At 43.3% G+C, this 19,706-nt stretch overlaps 1 protein-coding gene and 1 long non-coding RNA gene across 5 annotated transcripts in view; one reads left to right on the top strand and one right to left on the bottom strand.

The window, feature by feature from the left end:
* ITGB1 (integrin subunit beta 1) overlaps nucleotides 1–19,328 on the bottom strand; it is a 44,328-nt gene extending 25,000 nt beyond the window's left edge. For 2 of the 3 annotated variants that reach the window (XM_068673572.1, XM_068673570.1), the window contains exon 1: nucleotides 18,995–19,328. Coding sequence is in view for 2 of the 3 variants with exons in the window: in XM_068673570.1 (XP_068529671.1) it covers nucleotides 18,995–19,003 (9 nt within the window). In the remaining variant the exon portion in view is untranslated. The remainder of the gene's footprint in view (nucleotides 1–18,994) is intronic. The other variant, XM_068673571.1, reaches the window with a different exon arrangement.
* LOC137852169 (uncharacterized) lies at nucleotides 6,242–10,320 on the top strand. 2 transcript variants are annotated; one of them, XR_011093693.1, is made up of 2 exons: nucleotides 6,242–6,926; nucleotides 9,530–10,320. It is a non-coding gene; the product is annotated as an uncharacterized lncRNA (long non-coding RNA). The 2 variants fall into 2 exon arrangements; XR_011093694.1 differs by having other exon boundaries at nucleotides 9,458–10,320.
* Nucleotides 19,329–19,706: the final 378 nt, after the last annotated feature.

Below are 19,706 nucleotides of genomic sequence, written 5' to 3'. Positions count from 1 at the left end.
TCTTCAAAGGGTATTTTACAGCCTAACTTGGCACCTTATACTCCAAACTAGAAATTTCCTCTCAAAATACGTAACCTAAAGCATCCTTGATATAAATTCAGCTTTTTTTTCTTCTTCTTTAGGGATAAGGATAATTAAGGGGTACCGTTCTTATTAATGAAAAAACTCTTTACCCTTTTTCCAAAGCTACAAACCTTAATGAAAACCTGCTCCAAAAAAATAAATACATGCAACCTTTATAATATATAAGTTTTATAAGATGAGATTTGAATGCCTATAAACCACAACTTAAGGTCACTGAACTGTAATTTTCCATAATTATTAGAGACTTCACTTATTACTCCAGAGTTAGGACTACTGACTAAAAACAGGTTTCAAACAGACCATTTTTTTTGGCCAAATTTTATTCTCCTCCAATAGTAGATAGCCACCCGAAATCAGTTTTCACAAATTGTATACAACTTTGAAATTTTGGTGTTATTTTAAATTCCATTTCTCTATTATTCATTATAAGAACAAGAACTTGGAGCCTGGCCACCAATTTCCTTTGTAGCCCTAAAATGTTACTGCTAACTGCAGCCTTTCCAGGCATCCTAAAAATACCTGAATTCATAACAAGTTTTTGTTCTAAAAGCTATCTTGCAATTTAGCCAAGAGAATCTCTTAAAATGAACCTGCCATTTTCTGGAAGAGGTACCATTATTCATATAAATTAGCAGCAAAGAGCGCAGTGCTTAAATTAGCACAGCAGTTGAGTTTTGGTTTTCCCACACTGATTTAGGGCCATTCATAATTGTAACTTTGCATATCCAGGCCTAACTTAGATGGGACAGCTGCTCTAAAATCTAGTGGAGGTTTCAAACAGGAGCCAACCCTTTGTTAATAGATTTTATCCAACAATAATGTTAGATGTCTCATATTTTTCTGACAAATCATTTTGGCCCACTTTTGCCTTCAGCGGATCCTGCAGCCAGAGAGCGGGGGAAGTTTAGACGTAGCAGAATTGAGAGAATTTGGTGTGGGATAACTGCTAGATGGTGGGCACAGGCACAAAAGAAACTTCTGGTAAAAAAAAAAAAAAAAAAAAAAGGAAACAAAACAAACAGAAAAACTGAACTGTGAACTACACCCAACCCAACTTTTGGGCATTACTCTTTGCACAGCTAACTCGGATTTCTCCCTCTGGCCATCCCTTCAGAGGTGTTGCTCCTTCATGAACACCCAGCATTGAATGGGCTGTCTAAGCAAGCCCCTTCTAAATCAAATGCGTGTGACCGCAAGCCTTGCTGAGAGGGTAAGTGTGATCCAAAAAAGAGCCGAGGTGAGAGAAAGGGTGTGAGGTTGGTGAGGAACAGCAGTCAGAGGGCCACGAGCAGCCCGGAGGGGAAGGCCTCACGGGGCCGCTGAGCTTCCTTCTGGCCTGGCTTCGCGGAAGCCATGTTGTGTTTAGCCAACCTTGCCCCCCCCAGATGAAGGGATATACTGCTGCCATGCCTTAAGTTTTGCTTTAAGTACAGCCCAGAAACGGGGTGGTCTTTTCAGTACGAAAAAAAAAACCAAGCTGCTGGCATCGGTTTAGTACTGTCTTTTCTGTTGGCCAAGATTATAAACAGTTCACCTTTTTAGGGCAGACTAGCAGTGGATGCACAGCGAGCCCATGTAGACTATATAAATAAGCCAGCAGAGATGTGACACAGTGCTAAAACTATGACTAAGACGATTTGGAAAAGAAACGTTCCTGTGGAAATGCATCCACATGATGAATGCAGCTCTGGGCACCGATTCCCCGTGAAGTTAACGAGGAAAATGTCCTTTCCCTTTCCCATATAAGGCCGCCGCGGTGCCTCTCCTCAGCTGCTCGCCTGCCCTCCCACGTGCTCTGCTCACTTCCTTCACCTCCACCGCTGAATGGCTTTTCCATTTGTGAGGGCTGGAACGACTTCAGGAAAGATTTGCTGGTGTGGACGCTGCTTGGACTGCGAACCTCCTCCTAGCCCCTGCCGCAACCTGTTCGTGGCGGTGTCAGACCCGCTTGGCCTGTGGGTCACCGCTCAGCACTCCAGATTGCTGTGCTGCCAACTTGTAAGTGAAGGGAATAAGCAAAACCCAAAACCAGTAACGCCCAGCTACACCAGACCGTCAAAAGGAGCCCTTGGAAACCTCTGGCGGAACAGGAACTAAATCCTATGTTGGTATTCAACCACAGAATATGGGAACAGAAAATAACCCATTGTTACAAGGAAAAAAAAATGAAGCTTTTTGCACAACTTTTACATATTTTCCTATTACACTTGTTGTTCCCCTTTTAATTAAATCCTTGAAAAATATCCCAGAATCCTTGAAAAAGTGATTTTTCCCCTGAAAAAGCAGCTCAAAGCATTCAAAAGGTAAGCTTGCCAAGAACTGAAACCTCTCTATATTTAACAACTAAATCACAACCTGGATCCTTTTAAAAAGGCTGCAAATGGTGTGCTGTTGTAAAGCTCATTTTAAAATTATTTCTGTATGTTTGCTAACCCTAATCTATTTTTGTTAAATATTTTAGGAAGACAAACACAGGCATAACCTTGAGTGCTTGAACTAGTTGCTTTCCAAGATTTTTCACTAAGTGCCTCATCAAACAGTAATGTTTGAATAGACTTTTTTCAGTACGAAAAAAACAACCCAGCTTTTATGTACGTCTCTGAAGCTTCTAATTTGAAATAAGAGACTCATCAAGTGACAACAGAAGTAAAGGATTACTTCTCTGCAATGAGACTAATTTTAAATTTGCAAATCAAGTATCAACACCTTTGTATTCTGCTCATCACCATGTATTTAGAAATAAAATTTACTCCTCCATATTACTAAAGCCTTTTGCAGGTTTTTTTCTTTAAATTAGAACAGCAATAGCATCTGTGTAGAAAATCAACTGGGCAAATGGGATCAAGAAAAAAAAAAGATAAACATTGTGGAAGCATTAATTCCTTTGAAATTAAGTGTCAGTGGTTAAGATGCTCAACCACTGCAGCATTGTCCCAGTCCATCAAGCAGCTCCTCACCTCACCCTGGGCTCCAGCATCCATGTGGCCAATGCCAAGCAAAGGATAAAAAAAAGTACGAGGCATCTGCCTGCATGGTGTATTGAGCTGGGCCTTGCTGCAAAACTTTATACGCAAATACATATCCATGCTTCAGAATGAAGGGGAAGTATGCACAGGTCAGACACCCAGCAAGAATTGAGTTACTGTGCAGAAGCCACCTTTTTGAGGCAATAACCACAGAGCCTGCTTACCCACATCCCCACAGACCACTCTAACTAAGCTTATAAAACTAGAAATGAATAAGCAGCTCACACTTTTGGACTAGCATTTGTGCTTCCTGCAGACTGACACCTCTATAAATCAGCTATGTTTTCACGGGTTTAAAGCTTGATTGAGAAATGCTGTACGGAATTAATCCCTTCTAAAACTGAGATGATGTTTACAACAGCCACTTTGACCTAGAATGGAAAGTTACTAAAGAGAGCTGTTCCATCCTACTCCTCCTTGTTGGTAATTCTTACTACTTTCCTTTCTGACCTGTCACCATTAATAAAACCACCACCAAGAGCTAGAGCAGTGAAATGATCTGGCGGTTGCACTAAGCCAGCAAAGAAAGTACCTGTTTTCAGCCACTGGGTACAAAAACGCTCATCCTGGTATGGCAGAGGTGGTGAGAAAAACCAGATGGGGATGGAGGAAAAGAGAATTGGGAGAAGAACAAAGGATGCATCTGCCCCGCACAGCCTGTGGCTGTATGCTGGGCTGGAGTAGTCACACGGTCAGCCCCGACCCCCAGTCGCCAAGGCTCTGTTTATAAAAGGAGCAGGAAGAGACATGTTTCTAAAATAAGCAGAATTAAATACTCTCTGGAGACGTCTGATTCAGTACTCGATGGATACCGTGCTAAAAAAGTTTTCTTCATTCACTCCAGAAAGTTTACCGGCTTTACCTAAAGGCCTGACTTTTCAGTGTGAATTTTAGAGACTGGCAAGATGTATCCCATTCACACTTCTGTAAAAGATGGAAGATAAAAAGGACATGGCAATTTTCCTTAACTGGAAAAAAAAACAAACAAACCTGGTGACATGGGACAGACACTAACAACAGCAACTCACGCTACTGCCAGCACTCCTGATGGCCACAACTGCAACCGATGTTCACTGCAAATGCGAACTTGCCCAGATATGCAACAACTGTACACACCATCCCTTCTGCTTGTACAACAGTTCACTGCTAATCAGCAATTCGCTATAAAAAGATGGTGTTAAATCAGTGTCTTCCTGCTCTCTCTCTTTAGTTTATTGGTTAAAAAAGCACAGGTGCAAAAATGAAAATGTTTCACGCCATAGAGTTAATCTTGGTATTTTGAATCAAAGGTGTGGGGTAGATTTTCCAACAAAACTAAAATAGGTAATTCCTTACTTGATACCTTAGCAGCTATCTTATTTAATCAACAAGAATGTTGCTGTGACACTGAATTCTAGCTGGAATACACTGCTTGCACTGCAAAACCTGGGACCACCACATTAAAAATATACCTGGAGCATCATTCCACATGGCAATGGAGATTTGGGGTATGCACTGACAGTTGAAAAAATAAGCAAGACATGTTAAAGAACCCAAACCTTCACTCACCCTGCAAAACTGCTTGCTTCCCAGCTGCAGACCTGGCTTTTTGCTCAGTGCCCTGAGGACACGTTTTCACAGGCAGGCCCAGCTGCTGACCCTGAAGCGACAGAGATCAGCGAGCTGGGTGTTCGTGGGTTGGGAACATAGTGGAAATGGTTGAGAATGACACTGGAAATGCAGGCTCAAGAGTGGGACTTTGCAGTATTACAATTCACACAGACCTAAGCCTGTTTGCACCAGCTTAGTGCATGGTTCAGCAAGAGCAAGATGTTCCTTCCCTCCCCGAGAGCTTAACAGACCTTAACAGATCACTGCAGTAATATGGAAAGAATGGGACATTAACCCAGATTAATGTGCAAAATAAGAAATTCTTTAGTACTGAAACAGCTTTTGCACAAAAATTCATCACATCAAGACTGCTTACTCAAACTGTGTCCTGAAAAAGCTTTAACTTAAGGCAAAACGTCTTCAGCTACTGTGAAGCCACAGGATAAATCAACCGGCAGCATTTCACACTGGCCTTCATTTCTCTTTGTTATTATCTCTAAGTTGATGGAATAAAACAAGCATGTTCAACAAATACTTGTGATAAGCATTTCCACAACCACTCTGCTCTACTGGGGCATCATATGTTAAAGTAATATATGATACACAAGATAGGACTTATACTTCAATTACAAAGGGAATCTATAGGAAACTAGTTTCCTGCTCAGGTTAGGGAGCCCAAATCCTCTAGTACGGTTATCTGAAGTTATCTGACACAACTAGTGTATGTCACGGTTTGGTTCAGAAAATTTCTCTGCAGAGCTGGGAGTCCAGAAAAAGGCAAAAACGCACATTTCTGAATTGAGAATCACTGGGAAACAAATCGTAATTCTGCAGCCTCTGCAAGGGAACCTGTGTCCACCTCCTGTGTTTAGGAAGGAGGACAAATATATAACACAACTGGTTTGTTGAGAGGCTCAGTAATGTCTTGTATCACATAACTACCCAGTTAGTTAGTTTAAGCAGAAAAGTGGCTTAAGATTTACTAAAAAGCATGGGAGTCAACAGGAAATCCACAGGTGTTAGGTTCTAAAATATATTTGTGGCTCTGAAATCACAACTGAAAACCCAGCATGTGCACTTGTGCCATGCTGCTGTTCAGCTCAATTCATGCAACTGTTCACATGCATGTACCAGCAGGCTGCGACCACAGCTTATGAACAGAGGTCCAAATGTGTTCTCATGTCTGCTTGTGTCCCTAGAGGACGGGATTTCTCTTTGTTAGTTTATAGAAAACACAGCTGTTTTAAAACAGAATAGCTAATTTAATAAGCACTCACAGAGTTTGATCATATTATTCCTTTTATATATGGTATTTATTGTTATTTGTTCCCGGATTTCAAGGAAGCCCTCAACCTAGTGATAGCTTTAAATAGTGGAAGGAAGCAATTAAGTATCTTTTCTGAAGATTACATTTTGGTCTTGATTTGAATCACTGAGTGGAAACAAAATCTGCCCCAGTTAGGTGCCTGGCTGCACGGAGGCGGGTAGAGATGGAGATTTTTCTTGATAGAACACGTAAGTTTCCTCTGTTAGCAGAAAAAGGAGGTACCTGTTTCAGAACAAATGCAAATGTTAAAGTTTCCTTCTGTGTGCCACCTTTCCACCTCAAGAAACAGAAAACTATGAGGACATGGCAGATCTGGTGGTACAGTATGACAAAAGGGTGCTAATGATTCCCAGATATTTTATAGCACATACCCAAGACGTGAGATAACTGGGCTCCGGACCCTCCTCAGCCTCAAAGGGTTTGAATTCACATTTCCAGGGAATGCTGTGGATATTCTGGTAAGAGCATTCATCATTATTCTTATAATAACAACGTTGCTGTGCAGCCAAAAACAAAAGGCACCAAGACAGAAAAGAAGCTGAAAAGGTTTTGACTGTTGTTTAAGTGCTGAAGCACCTGGATGGCAGGAGGTAGAAGAAAAGATGTAAGTGGGGTTCCAGATCCTAATCACTGTAACTATATTGCTGAAGGATAAAAGCAAAGAGACTTGGATATCATCGTTTGGAGTATTAGCTGTCCTTTTTTCTCCCTGAATAACATAATCTGTAGAGGGAAATGAACATATGTTCACAACCAGATGCAGAAGAGAGCCTGAACTGTACCTGTCCTGTATCACGCACGACTACTCTGACTTAGTGGACACCAAGCGAAAATCATTAACTGTGGACCTGACCGCTCGGAACCATATGGTCTACGGAGGAACTATGGAGTAAAGGAAGGTAAGGTTAACATTTATCCTTTAACACCTTAAGGCAAGGAGAGACCTACTGAATTTAGACTCCTATGGAGCACAGCAATCCTATTTAGGCAGGCTCTGTTACATACTATGTTTTGCTTCATTGGACTGCATTTCAGTACAAGTTTTCAGTAGGAAAATCCCTCGATGATTTCACTTAATGACTAACAAACTCCTGCAACCAGCTTCAAACCTAAAAAACATTGATCACAAACAAAACCAAGCTGTGAAGCGCTCTAGTAAATTGTGAAGATTACTCTTACCATGTCTAAAGCCTACTCAGATAGAAAGATGTTCCAAAAAGACAAAGTAAATAGTTACATAAATCCAGATTTCATGCCGGTGACAGGGACCGAAAGTATCAGGGTGAGGAAAAAAGGGAGCTCAGGGACACCACGAAGATGCTACCGCTGACAAAGCCTTTTCACCTGTTGAATCAGCAAGCCGCACGAGCAACCTTTGTCTCTTGCCTTCGATGTAACACCTTCTGGAGAGCGCTGCGGTACAGGCAGGCTGATGTCGGGTAGTCAGCACCGCTTCCAAAGCGGGGATGGCTTCTCAAATAGTATGGGTACGCAGAAGCCTCCTGTGCATGGCATTGATTCATGACTAGATGTCCTCTGCACTACCACACTACTAGTAATTATTTATTGAACAAGAACAGTCATCCGCTGTATCGGACATCTGTCCCCAGCTTGGTCCTCATATGCACACAGAGCTTATTTGTATAAGGTTTTCTGTAACTGTTGAAACATACTCGAGAGGCAAGGTTCCACGGTTCAGGAGTTGCTTTGGAAAGCGTATTGATGCTTCTAAGGCAAGTAGTACATGGACACAGCTCACAAAAACAAGCCATCCAAGATCACCACATACAGCTAACAGCTTGAGAGCCAACTGAGATGCTCTGTCTCATGGGAATATTTTTTTTTTTCCATATAGATTTACTTCAAAATTAAAAAAGGAATTTATCCTCAGAGTACAGTTTATAGAATAAACTCACAGCTGTATTTTGGAAATGACATGAACTAACAGGTACATTGTGCTCAATGTTCACCATTAAATTAGGAGAGAAACGCAGCTCCTCATATTCTGAAGCAGAGAAGGCAGAGGCCTGCAGCTACATCTAACTAAAACACCAGCAATATGCTTTTACTGTTTAATACCTATAACTTATTCCTAGCTTCAACTACGATGTGCACCTTTTTTTTCCTGAAAAGCCAGTTTGTACTTTCATCTTGCTGTTGCACACCTCTCAAACCACTGTGTTTGATAAAATACCAAATAAAAAAGCAGAATACCCCCCCACATTTCTTTTTCTCTAACAAATCCCATGTTGTTGCATACCGTCTGCAGAAAGCTGCAATTCCTATAATGACATTACGAAGTTGCTTGAACTTCAGTCAAGGAGAAAATACTAAAACCTATTCATGCTCCTGCTTATGGTAGTGTGCAAGCACATCACAAAGAAAGCTGGTTAGCTTTCCAGAGGTGCTAACAACAAGATTCTGTGTAGATACTGTGGTTGAAACTAATAGTTTCTCTATCAACAGCTTCTTCACAAGTATACTTTGAAAGCTTCCTCTTTAAGGATAAATATATGGGGATGGGTTAAGTGTTAAGAACTGAAACACCTCACTTTTTTCCCCAAATGTTGATTTTCTTTACCTCAAAATCTGCACTGCCAAAAATGTTTCCTGATCTGTTCCCAAGACTTTTCTGACAGTTTAAGTCCACCACAGCCTTAATGACTCCAAGCACACCATCTCCAAGACTCCACGCTGTACCAATTCTCACTGTTATCAGTAGCTAGTTTTTCCATTGTAAAAACTTAAGTTTTTCATTATTACAAGCACCTCTTTACACAATTGCGATTAAAACAAAGCAAAGCATCTGTTGTTGCATCACTTTTCAAATGCTTTGCAAGCCACCAATGATTTCTGCCATGATAATTTAATTTCCCCTCGTGCTTAAATGTGGCGTTTTTGCATGGGGGGAGATGAATTTAGCATCCAGCTTGTTCACAAAGGTCTTACTAGTACACAGCATGTTGGCTAAATTTAGCATTTCCATCTCAGATTACAATTAGGAATGCTACCTAATGATTTAAGGCATTCTAGTTGAAAACATGGGCGTCTGTTCCTTGTGGTAGTATTAAATTCCCATACACTCTGCACCACTTACTACTCCCATAAAGAGGCTATTTAATTTTGTGCAACTCAAACCTCGCATTTATCCACACAAGGGGAAAAGAAAAGTTTAGTTAAACATATAAATATAGCTCCTTAACGCAGCTGGCCGTAATTGATGCTTCTGAGGCCGTACTGCCTTAGTAATATTCCACGACTGCCGTAACGTCTGGCCAAACTTACTTTAATCCGAGGCTTTGTTTTAAAGGGGAAGCAGAGGAGAGGTATGGACGTTCTTAGGCAAAAAGAAAGTCAGTTAATGCAGTGCTGCACGTCTATTTCTTTAAGAGAAAAATGCTTGAAAACGTCCCACTCGCTGTCACGGCAGGTACTACAGGAAATCACAAGCTGGCATACCACAAAGTGCAAACTTAACGGAAACTCCGTTTTTACATGGCAGAGTTACCCACCAGTAACCATCGTGAACACTCTGGTACAGTTTCGGCGACTAAAACCAAGACGAAAGCCAACTGCTGCTACAAGAAACTGTAGTGCTACAGCATCCCCACCTCCAAAAAATCCACTTCTGCACTGCCCATCTTGCAACCGCCCCCTGCCCTCAGCTGCCACCTCGGCCTGCAGGGCTGGTGGGGCACACCTTGTTCATCCCCTTCCACATCCAGGCCAATTTTCTGTAAGCTTCAATGAATTGAACCAGGCCTCCAAAGGGCCAGATAAGTACTGAAAAAGCAACTTCTGCAAGGTCACAGCTGGCTGCCGGAATGACTGACCTTGGTAACTGCGCTGCGCTCCTTGGGTGCTGCTAAACCAAGGCGGGCCCACCTGCCTCCCTGCCCTGCTCTCCTCGGGTACTGCTCCGTAACAGCGAGACAGTCTGCAGAGCTGTTCTGAGTTATATATATATATATATATATATATTTTATTTTTTTTTCAATTGGTTTTTAATTTATTTTGACAAAAAAATAAAAAAAATAAAGAAAAATAAGACTACTGCATAGCAAACCACTCTGTTTTTTTATTTCAGGATTCTAATGACAAGAAGGTGGCATAACATTAACATCTAGCATCTAAATATTTAATTGTGAGTTGTAAAAAGGTGCCTTATCTAACACAGTTTAGAGTGAGACTTGCACTGAAGCAACTCTCAGCATACTTTGAACATCAGGTAAACAGCCAAGAAAATGGATATACAGAGTTAATAATAAAAATTAAAAAATGGTCATCCCACTACATACAGCTTCATAGACCTGTACTTATTTTTACATACATATACTTTAAAATATATATACACATACACACATACAGCCCTATAAACAAAATGACTAATGATGATGATTAATACAATGGCAGTGACAACTGGCTAGGCGTAAGCATGCACTGGAATAGTGGACTTCTCCCAAATTTTAATATGGGAGCTTGAAAACTTGGCAAAAAGCTCACCCATCTGACAGTAAAAAAAAAAAAACAACAAACAACTGCAATCTCAATATGAGTAAGTTTTACGAGAGATCCATCACAAGATGCTTTATAAAAAGCCGTCCTTGCCTGAACAACCTGCCTATTAATACGCTTTTGCTGCTTTCTGGAGCAGGATTTTAAGCTCGGAGATCACAAGGTACTCGTAAGGGTCCTGCAAAAGATGATAAAAAATGAGGTTTCTCAAAGCATCTGAGCAGATCTGCCAGTTTGTTGCTACTGAATGGCAACACCTGTACTTCTTCAGACCCTAATTTCTGACTTTGCACCCTTTGTCTATAACTCATATTTACTGTAGACAATCCACCTAACTGAAACGCTGAGTTATTTCTCACCTGACCTAGCAAGGTAACATGGATTACTCAAGTCAGAAGAGCACCAACACATGCACGAGCAGATGCCGTAAGGCTCCACAACAGTTTATACCAATTTAATTCTGGATTATTGCAGTTCCACACTCCTCTGATCACAAGCCACACATTTTACCATTCCTCCCCTTACCCTAATGAGTGTTACTAGTAATGCACACGGCCACCCACTCGAAGCAGCTGAAAAAATTGAAAGTTATTTTTTGTCATGATATTTTTCGACCAGATCAGCTTCTTCAGTGACTAACCGTACTGCCTCGTGCTTTCCACTGCTGGTGCAAGGAGGATGAAGACTGCAAGCTACAGGCAGCAGGGAGAATCAGACTGCAACAGTTATGACCTACTTTGGCGTAAATTGCTGCAAGACCATGTTCCTATGAAAATGAAATGCATTTTCTCTGGAACGTATGGTCCAAGGGCTACTGGGACACTTTATGAAACACAAAATTCAGGTCAATTTGCAGAACACAAGTGGTTTTCATAGTTTTGAGTTCTCCTTAATGAGCAAGTTCCTTTTTTTCATTAAACTCTGCAGAAAGACAGTATTAAAACCGCTGCCAGCTACAAGCAAACATTAATAATATTAAACACAGACATTAATTCATTCAGAAAGTGAAACTGCATTGAAAATTATGCACCAAAAAGAGCCAGTATCTATGCAAGCTTTTTTAATACTATCTAAACACCCTCCAAATTGGTCAGCTGGCAGCGAAAGAAGTGCTGGCAGCAATTTTACAGTTAGTTACTTTTTAATGCTAAAGCCAAGTTCTTTGCTGAAACTGCTGATGTCAGCAACGTGGCTACGTAACATTTTGATCTGGCCTTTGAAAATTCAAGCAACATCTGCAGTGGAGGGAGGTAGCACAGAGGAAAAAATAATGTTTATCGCTGTTTTTTCAATTTTATGATGCAGTTTAAACAACCTATAGCTGATATGTATAGTATGTTCTTCCAAAAAAGGAAATTTGCTGTTTCCTTTTTTTTTTAAACACCCAAGTCCACACCCAAGAAAATCTAAACACTGACATTCTTGAACATTTGTTTCTCACAGATTCTTATTTGCATAGAAATGAGAAAAACAAAACAGATAAGCAATGCCCCATTTTTGAACTGCACAGGAAAAGCAAAGAAAAAATGTTACCTCCTAAAACTTTACACTTAGAGATATTTTGCAAAATGACATAGGCTACATTCATGCACAATTAAGGATAGATTTGCATCTATTCTGAGGCAAAACCATAAGGCCTACATTTCAAAAATGGCCAAGACTTGTATTTTACAGAAATCAGCCACAGTACTACTCTCAATATCTGGACAATCTTCAGCTAACGCCAGAAATTGGGCACATTAACATATACTAAATACAAGCTTGCAAAAACACAAAAGAAACTTCATAGACTGTAATTTCTGACTTTCTCCTATGCCCATCAAAACTGATTTTAACACACTAAAACACAATTTCAGTCCAAAAAGAGAAAAAACGGCCTGAACACACTGTTTCAAAGGCAGCAAATAATCAACCTTACTTACACTGGTTGATCTTGTGTATCATGCTAATAAAACTACTTCATTTCTTCTTTTTATCATCAGAAGAAGGTACGTTTCACAGGACGAGTGCAAAATTTTCCATTACTCCACTATTAAAGATGCTTTAATAACACACAAACTCATCCTGATGGAGAATTTAATGCAATTTTAATCACAACCAACTACTGAGATGCGTCACCTCTTGATCCTTTGGAGAGTGCTTTATATTTAACATCAAAAAAATTGCAGTCGTTTGTATTTATCTTCACTTCAAAAACAGTCCTTCCTTTCACCTGTTCTCATCTTCACACAAAAGCCTGAATCTAAGATCAGTAAAAGCAGATAGCTGAGGTGCTCGGCAGAGCGTGGGTGTTGCCCGATTTAATACTTGGGCAACTGAAGCTGCAGAGGATGCTGGCCAAAATGCCCCAACACCAGGCCCTCCAAGTGATGTCCTGCAGCTCCTGCTAGGCTCACGATGCTCACGGTACTGCACAGCTCACCGGGACAGAATGGCACGGGACCCCAGGTTGGGACAGGATAAGGCCATGGCACACTGCCCCGTACAAAGGCACCAAACCGAAGGGCTTCCCCCGCAGCCAGCCCGCTGCACCCCGGTAAGATGCATCAACTGCAGCTCCTTCAACGAAAATTAACAAACCGTGCAATGACTGATTCTCCTTATTTATTATTTTTTCCCTTTACAAAAATGAACAGCCCCACGTCCTTATCTCCACACTTGCTTCAAGGTCAAGGTTGTACCAAACCAGCAAGCTCAGCAGCAGGTTTCTTTTTCAAAAACACGATTTCGGGGATTAATACACGTAATAGCCAAGATACTGCCTTTGACTTACAAGAATCACCATTTCCTAAATGAAATGCTGACTCTTTCTAAATTGATCTAATCCAATTATTTTTTTTCTCTTTTAAATAACCACAAATCAGTCATTTTCGCATGAGGGTGATTTCAGTGTTTCAGTTTAGCCCAATATATATAATTACTGTTTTTCATTTTACCGCAAGTGAACGAGAAAAGAAGATACTTTCACTTTTTCAGTTCAGCTTCCACATCAAAAGTGCCATTACCTGTACAGTTCTACACGTAAAAAGAAAATTATTTGTTAATAGTCATAACAGTAAACTAATTACATGACTACTTGTACATAGCATGGATACTACACAGAAGTCTACACTTTAATATGAGTCCATATAAATGATGGCTCTCCTCCCTGCTCATACACTAGAAACTGTTGACAGCAGAAGTTAAAACTAAGTGAACTCAAAGCTAGGACTAAGTTGAACACAAGCAATCTTGTAAAAAACACAAATCATAAATTCATAAACTGCATAAATCATAAAATGCAAATATTATGTTGATTTTTTTTTTTAAGTGGAAAATACTATATCGAACTTGTTACAGCTTATAAGCATTTGAGAATTTTAAGAAGAACCTGCAATTAAATGTGGTCTCACATATGAGAGGTTTAGGGAAAATATCTATAGACAGGAAACTAATGGTTTGTTGGCAGAACTTGAGAACTGCATTAATTTAACAGAGACACATGATGTTTTTCTCTCAGAAAGCGAAAAGAATGAAAACGATGGTGAGAAAACACCAAAATCTTCTTAGCTCCTCCTGGCAATAACAAAGTTAAGATTCCAGGCTCAATTTTGTTACTCAAAACTCTCCCCTCTAATAAAAACCACAAGAATACTAATGATATTTCACTGCTGCTGCTGGAAAAGAAAAAGCACATGAAAGGGCTTTTAAGACAGAAAACATATTTCATAACCCTTTTTGCAGCTGACTGTAAAGAGAAATTGAGAAAGATATAGACAAAAAGATCCTTCTAATACACAAAATAGCTTTTATTCAGTGACATCCCAAAGAGGATTATAGGTCGGGTAGGAATCCCATCACCTTTCCCCAAAGTAAATATTGATATTATAGTCTCGCCAAGCTGCTTTTGTGCATTTGTTTGGTTATGCGCAAATTTTGTACTAAATTACTGACTTCACCATCTCTGCAGATTTCAAACATCTTCAAATTGTTAATGGGACAATTAAATACCCTAGGAAGCCCGCAGAATCACTCTAATTGGTTTAAGAATAGAAAAGTAAAAGGTGGTTATTACAAAAATAGAGTATGTTAAGTAACAACATTCTTCTACAGAGTACACCCTCAATACTGAAAAACACAGCTGTACTACTTAGTGATGCCAGTGAGATGCCTGTTGTCTTATTTCTATTCACAGAAGTCAGAATTTTCATTTTCTCTGCATGACATTTCCAAAATAATCTATTAAGCAAGCCGATATATGTTTTACATCAGACTAGAAGCTCATACAGCCAAAGCACATGTTGTTTTCTCACAATTAAGTTGTATATACTTTTTCTGGTACTTACACTACTCATCCACATGGGGGGAAAGAAGTAAATTTAGAGAAAGGTCTTATTGGAAATCTACCCTGACTTAAAATTTCAAGTTTAGGTTACCAGGCCATGCCCATGGAGGACAAACTGGGGAAGAACAACAACAACAACAAAAAAAGTTGAATTTGTTTTTCCATTTCTGGGTAAACATGAAAAAGACTCTGTAGGCTACTCCAGGATGTCCATAACTATGACAACGCACAGACACTGGTCAATAGTGTGGTCAGCTGTGGTTACTGCACAGCAAGTAACATCAGCCTTTATTCAGGTTTACAACACAATATGTCGCAAAACAGAGCAACATAGGAAGAACTACACGGAAAAAAAAATAGATTATATTGGCCAGTAAGTGACAACATCAATTAATATTAGAACAAACCAACTAATTTTGACTTTTTGTCACAAAAGGAGCCTTAAATCTGGACACGATACTGCCAACATCTGACCAGGAGATCACGCTACAGAACGTGTTCATCTGCAGTCCTCTTCAAATTTTGTGATTCTCTGACGCCCCCCGCTTGAAAAATAATCAAGATCCTCTTCAGAAATACCAGCTAAGCCTCCGCTAGGCTAAAGATTCATTTTCCTGTAAAGCCTTAAGATGCACATCATCGTGTAAAAAATCCCAATGCATATATACACGAAAGCTCTTAACAAGCACACTACTGTTATGAAGTGTCTTCAAAGCAAGGCAGAGTAGAGGCAAGTGCATAATTAGCAATATACGAGATGGGATATGAGAGGCAGGAAAGTACAGAGCTAATTCTGAGCTTTCTGCTGCTGAGAGACAGGCAAATTTCTATGGGGGCACAGAATATGGTAGATGGCATAAAAATTTGGTCATAGGGAAATAGCACACAAACTGGTAAGTACTTTTAAAATGACAATAAAAAAAAATCTAACTACAAGTCGCCTTAATTGCATTTTAAAGAATTATTTAATTTATGTAATTGCTTTATGACCTCTACCAGTGGATTCTGAGAAGCTTAAAAAAGAAAAAAGACATTCCAACAAGGGTTCCCTCTCAGAGGGCTCACCGCAGTTTCTAAAAATAAAAGTTTGCCAAGGAGAACAGTCAACCTATAAAATAAACAAATACATACATCACTTGAAATTCCAGAAAAGAAAATAACAGCAGAACAGGCTCCACTGCTGCCAAGCCTGGATTCCTCTTCCAGGTCTAACTAATGTCCTTCCAAGTGTCATCTGAGAAGGCACGATGAATCTTAAAGCCAGTTAACTTGACATACTTAATTAACATTGATAAAAAAAAAAATAAAATTTTAAAATGCCTGTTTTAATTGCAGTTATGCAAGGTCTGACTGCTTGCAACAGCAGCTCTCACATGGAAGATGCACAAAAAGTATTTGGAAAGGTGGCAGGGATGGGGAAGTAGGGCCCATCAACTGCCAGAAAATGTTCATTCTGGCTCTATTTTTTCCCCCCAAAAAAACACTCATGAGACCACACACTGGGGGCAACATTTTCTGTCAACTAGCAGGGAACAGAAGGCATCTGCACCCTACCTGCAGTGGTGACATGCTCTGAGGCTGTGCCAGGCATCACGCATGCATCCGCATTTATTTCTGCAGGTGCCCACCTCCATGTCTGCTGCTAGAGGAGAATGAGCAACATCTGGGGGAGCCTGTTCCAAAAGCACAGCCTCTGATAGCTTACAAAAAAGGTCCCACTGCAGAGCAGGTACTTCATCGGTCCTTAACAGCAGTCATGCAGCAGCCACCATCAGGACGGTTTCTGAAGGCTGGGCCTCGGGCTTCACCAAGGGGCACGTGTGCATCACACCCATCGTCTAAATCAAGAGTGGTGGAAGGTGGGCATGACAACTGCTTATGGGCAAGCTGAAGTGCTCATACCAAAGGCAGAAAGAGAACTATATTCGGGGCAACAGCATGCGTCAGCCCCGCGGCTGTGTCACCCTCTGAGCTGGCCCTGCTGCTGCCCAAGTTACTACTTCCTGAGCTGTAGCAAACGTGCTCTTTTTAAAACTGCATGACAGCAGATCTGCCCCAAGAGAAGTACGGGGAGCACGGCTAAGAGCAGAGGGATGAGAACATGAATCAGGAAGAAAGAACAGCAGGAAAAGTTTCCGGACAGTTTGCATTCAGCTGTGGGAATCACTTCCCAAAGGAAGTGGCAGAAGATTAACCACTCGAGTCACTTAAACTCAACAAGACAAAACACTGCAATTCTGCGCTCACATCAGAAGCTCATGAATATTCCAGAGAAAACTTGCAGCCCTCTGAATCTGTCCCTCGTGAGGGCGGACACAACTAGGACCATTATGCAGATGGGACAAACGCGTGTCCAGAGCCAAATGGTCTCCCTGGCTGCACAAAAAGGACACCAGACTTGTAACTGCTGACACTTCATTTTTGAAGTAAGACTGGTTATTTATCACACGGCTGGCAAAGTGGCACAGAACTTACCAGCTCCAACTTTGACTACGGTAAGGTACCATCCTCCAAGCCTGTTGAGTTTGCACCTTCCACTTCATGAAACATCTTTGAAAAGGACAAAAGTTGAAGGCGTTCTCATCATGAACTTGCCTCATCTTGCCTACCTATTGCCAATGGCTCACTGTTTTTGCAACCCTTAAAAATATAGCCTTAGGCAGGCTTGCAAAATGCTACTTAATCATTTGCCAGAGGCAAATAATTTTTTTTTTGGTGACAGGACAATGAATCATCAGTTTCATCACGGGGGTGGACGCGGACAATGAATGTCTTCGCTACTTTTAGAGTCTTGCTTAATTTGTCAAATTTAAGTCCTTCTAGTCACACAACGCTTCTTTAAAAGGAAAAAAAAAAAAAAAAAGTTACTACCAAGTCATCTCATTTCACAGTAGGAAACTGGTTCTTCTCACCCCGCCACCATCACCTAGTGAATGTGCCAGGAGCTCAGATTATCTAAAGCCGTCTCCACACACGCGAAGCCCCACTCCATTTCAACACCTGAGCACACGCTCAGCGCCCGCCACGAGCGGTTTGACTGATCTGAATGGCAACGAGCCCTCCTCCTAAAGGTTTGTGTGCGTTGGCATGCACAGGACTGCAGCACCAAGCTGGTAAATCCACCAGAAAATCAGCATTTTTCACCCGACAAGTATGCGCACATGTGTTGGCATGAATGCACCGTTGTATTATACAAAGGAGAAACCCAGCAGAAATGAGAAACTCCTGTCCAACTTTTTTTGATAAAGAAACACAGTCACGAAGACCACCTGATGAGTCTAACAGGCGGGCAGACGTTTATTCCATAAGACGAAGACATCTGACATTGGCGCTAAAGGCGACCTAACAGTGAGTCAGGGAAGAATTTCCGATCCCTTCACCCTTTATGCTTCCTCCCAGCCATCTGGTACACGAAGGCGGCGATACTGGACAAAACGCGCCGCTCGCATTGTTTTAGGGCATTTCAGAAACCACCACGTGAAAGGGATCGCATAAAAGCCCCCCACCCCAAAACAAGCTCGTACAGAGCGAAGGCTCAGCGCCAGCAGAACAGGCACCGAGCTGAAGGCAGCCCGAGCGCTGCCTTGTGCCCCCGCAGCCATTCAAACAACCCAACAGGCCCAAAACCTCGAGATAGCCGCCCAAATTCCTGCCCTGCCTCACTCCTGTCACTCGCCCCTTCCCCTCCGCCATGCAGGCAGCCCCGCAGGGCGGACACCCCTCGGTGTGTGTGTGTTTGGGGGGCGCCTCCAACTTCACGGACACCAGGGGTGGGGGGGGGACGGCCACCGAAGCGAGCTCCCCGCATCCCTCCCGGGGCCGGGCGGACAAAGGGGCCAGCGGGCGGGGAGGCCCGAGGCCGCCGTCCCGCCGCCACAGGAAGGAGCCGCAGCCCGGGCCCGGCACCTTCCCGCCCCGCTCCCGGGGCCAGGCGGCTCCCGGCCGGGGAGGAGCCGCGCTCTGCGCCCGCCGCCAGCGGAGCCCTCCCGGACCCCTTCCCGGGGGCTCCCCGCCTCCCATCCCCGCCCGGGAGGCTCCGAGCCATTTCCCGGGGGGGCTCCAACCTCCTCCCGGGGGTCTCCAGCCTCCTCCCGGGGGGCTCCCGTCCCACCCCCGTCCCCCCGCTACCTCGGCCATGGCCGCGGCGCTGCTGGCTCCTGCCAGGGGGCGCGCTCCGAGCCGCCCGCCTGCGGCTCCCCCCGCGCCCCGGCGTCCCGGGAGCGGGCTGGGCTGGGCTGGGCTGGGCTGGGCTGTGCACGGCGGGGCGCCCTGCCTGCCTCCCTCCTCGTCCCTCCTGTCCTGTCCTCTCCTCTCCCGTCCTGTCCTGTCCTGTCCGGCTGCCCTCCGCTCCTCCGGGGTGTCGGGGGGGGGTGCCCGGCGCACGGGGCGGCGGGGGAAGGGAGAGGAGGGAGAGAGGGAGGGAAGGGGAGGGAGGGGAAGGTCCGCGCTCGGCCGCCCTCTCCCCGCCCCGGAAACACATTCCTCCCCGCTGCCGTCAAGCCCCGGGCGGGGGCGCGGAGGAGGCGCTCCGGGCTGCGGCTTGGGGAGGGAAGGAGGGCGAGAAGGGCGAGCAGGGGGGCTGGAAGGCGAGCAGGGGGGCTGGAAGGCGAGCAGCGGGGCGGGAGGGCTCGGCCTGGCCGCCGAGCAGCACGGCTTGGCCGCCCCGCCTGGCGCTGGCTGCGCCCCCTCAGCAGCCCCGCCGGGCACGGGACGGGCTCTCGGGGATCGCCGGTGTCCCCGCTGTCCCCCAGCTCCCCCGGAGGCGGCCGCCATCGCCTTATTTGGTGGCGTTTCATCAGCTGCACGCCCGCCGTCGGGGCTGGGAGCACGCAGGGCCCCC

This window comes from Anas acuta, chromosome 2 (genome assembly GCF_963932015.1).
Source record: "Anas acuta chromosome 2, bAnaAcu1.1, whole genome shotgun sequence".
Taxonomy (NCBI): domain Eukaryota; kingdom Metazoa; phylum Chordata; class Aves; order Anseriformes; family Anatidae; genus Anas; species Anas acuta.
This window is presented reverse-complemented; position numbering and strand designations above follow the sequence as displayed.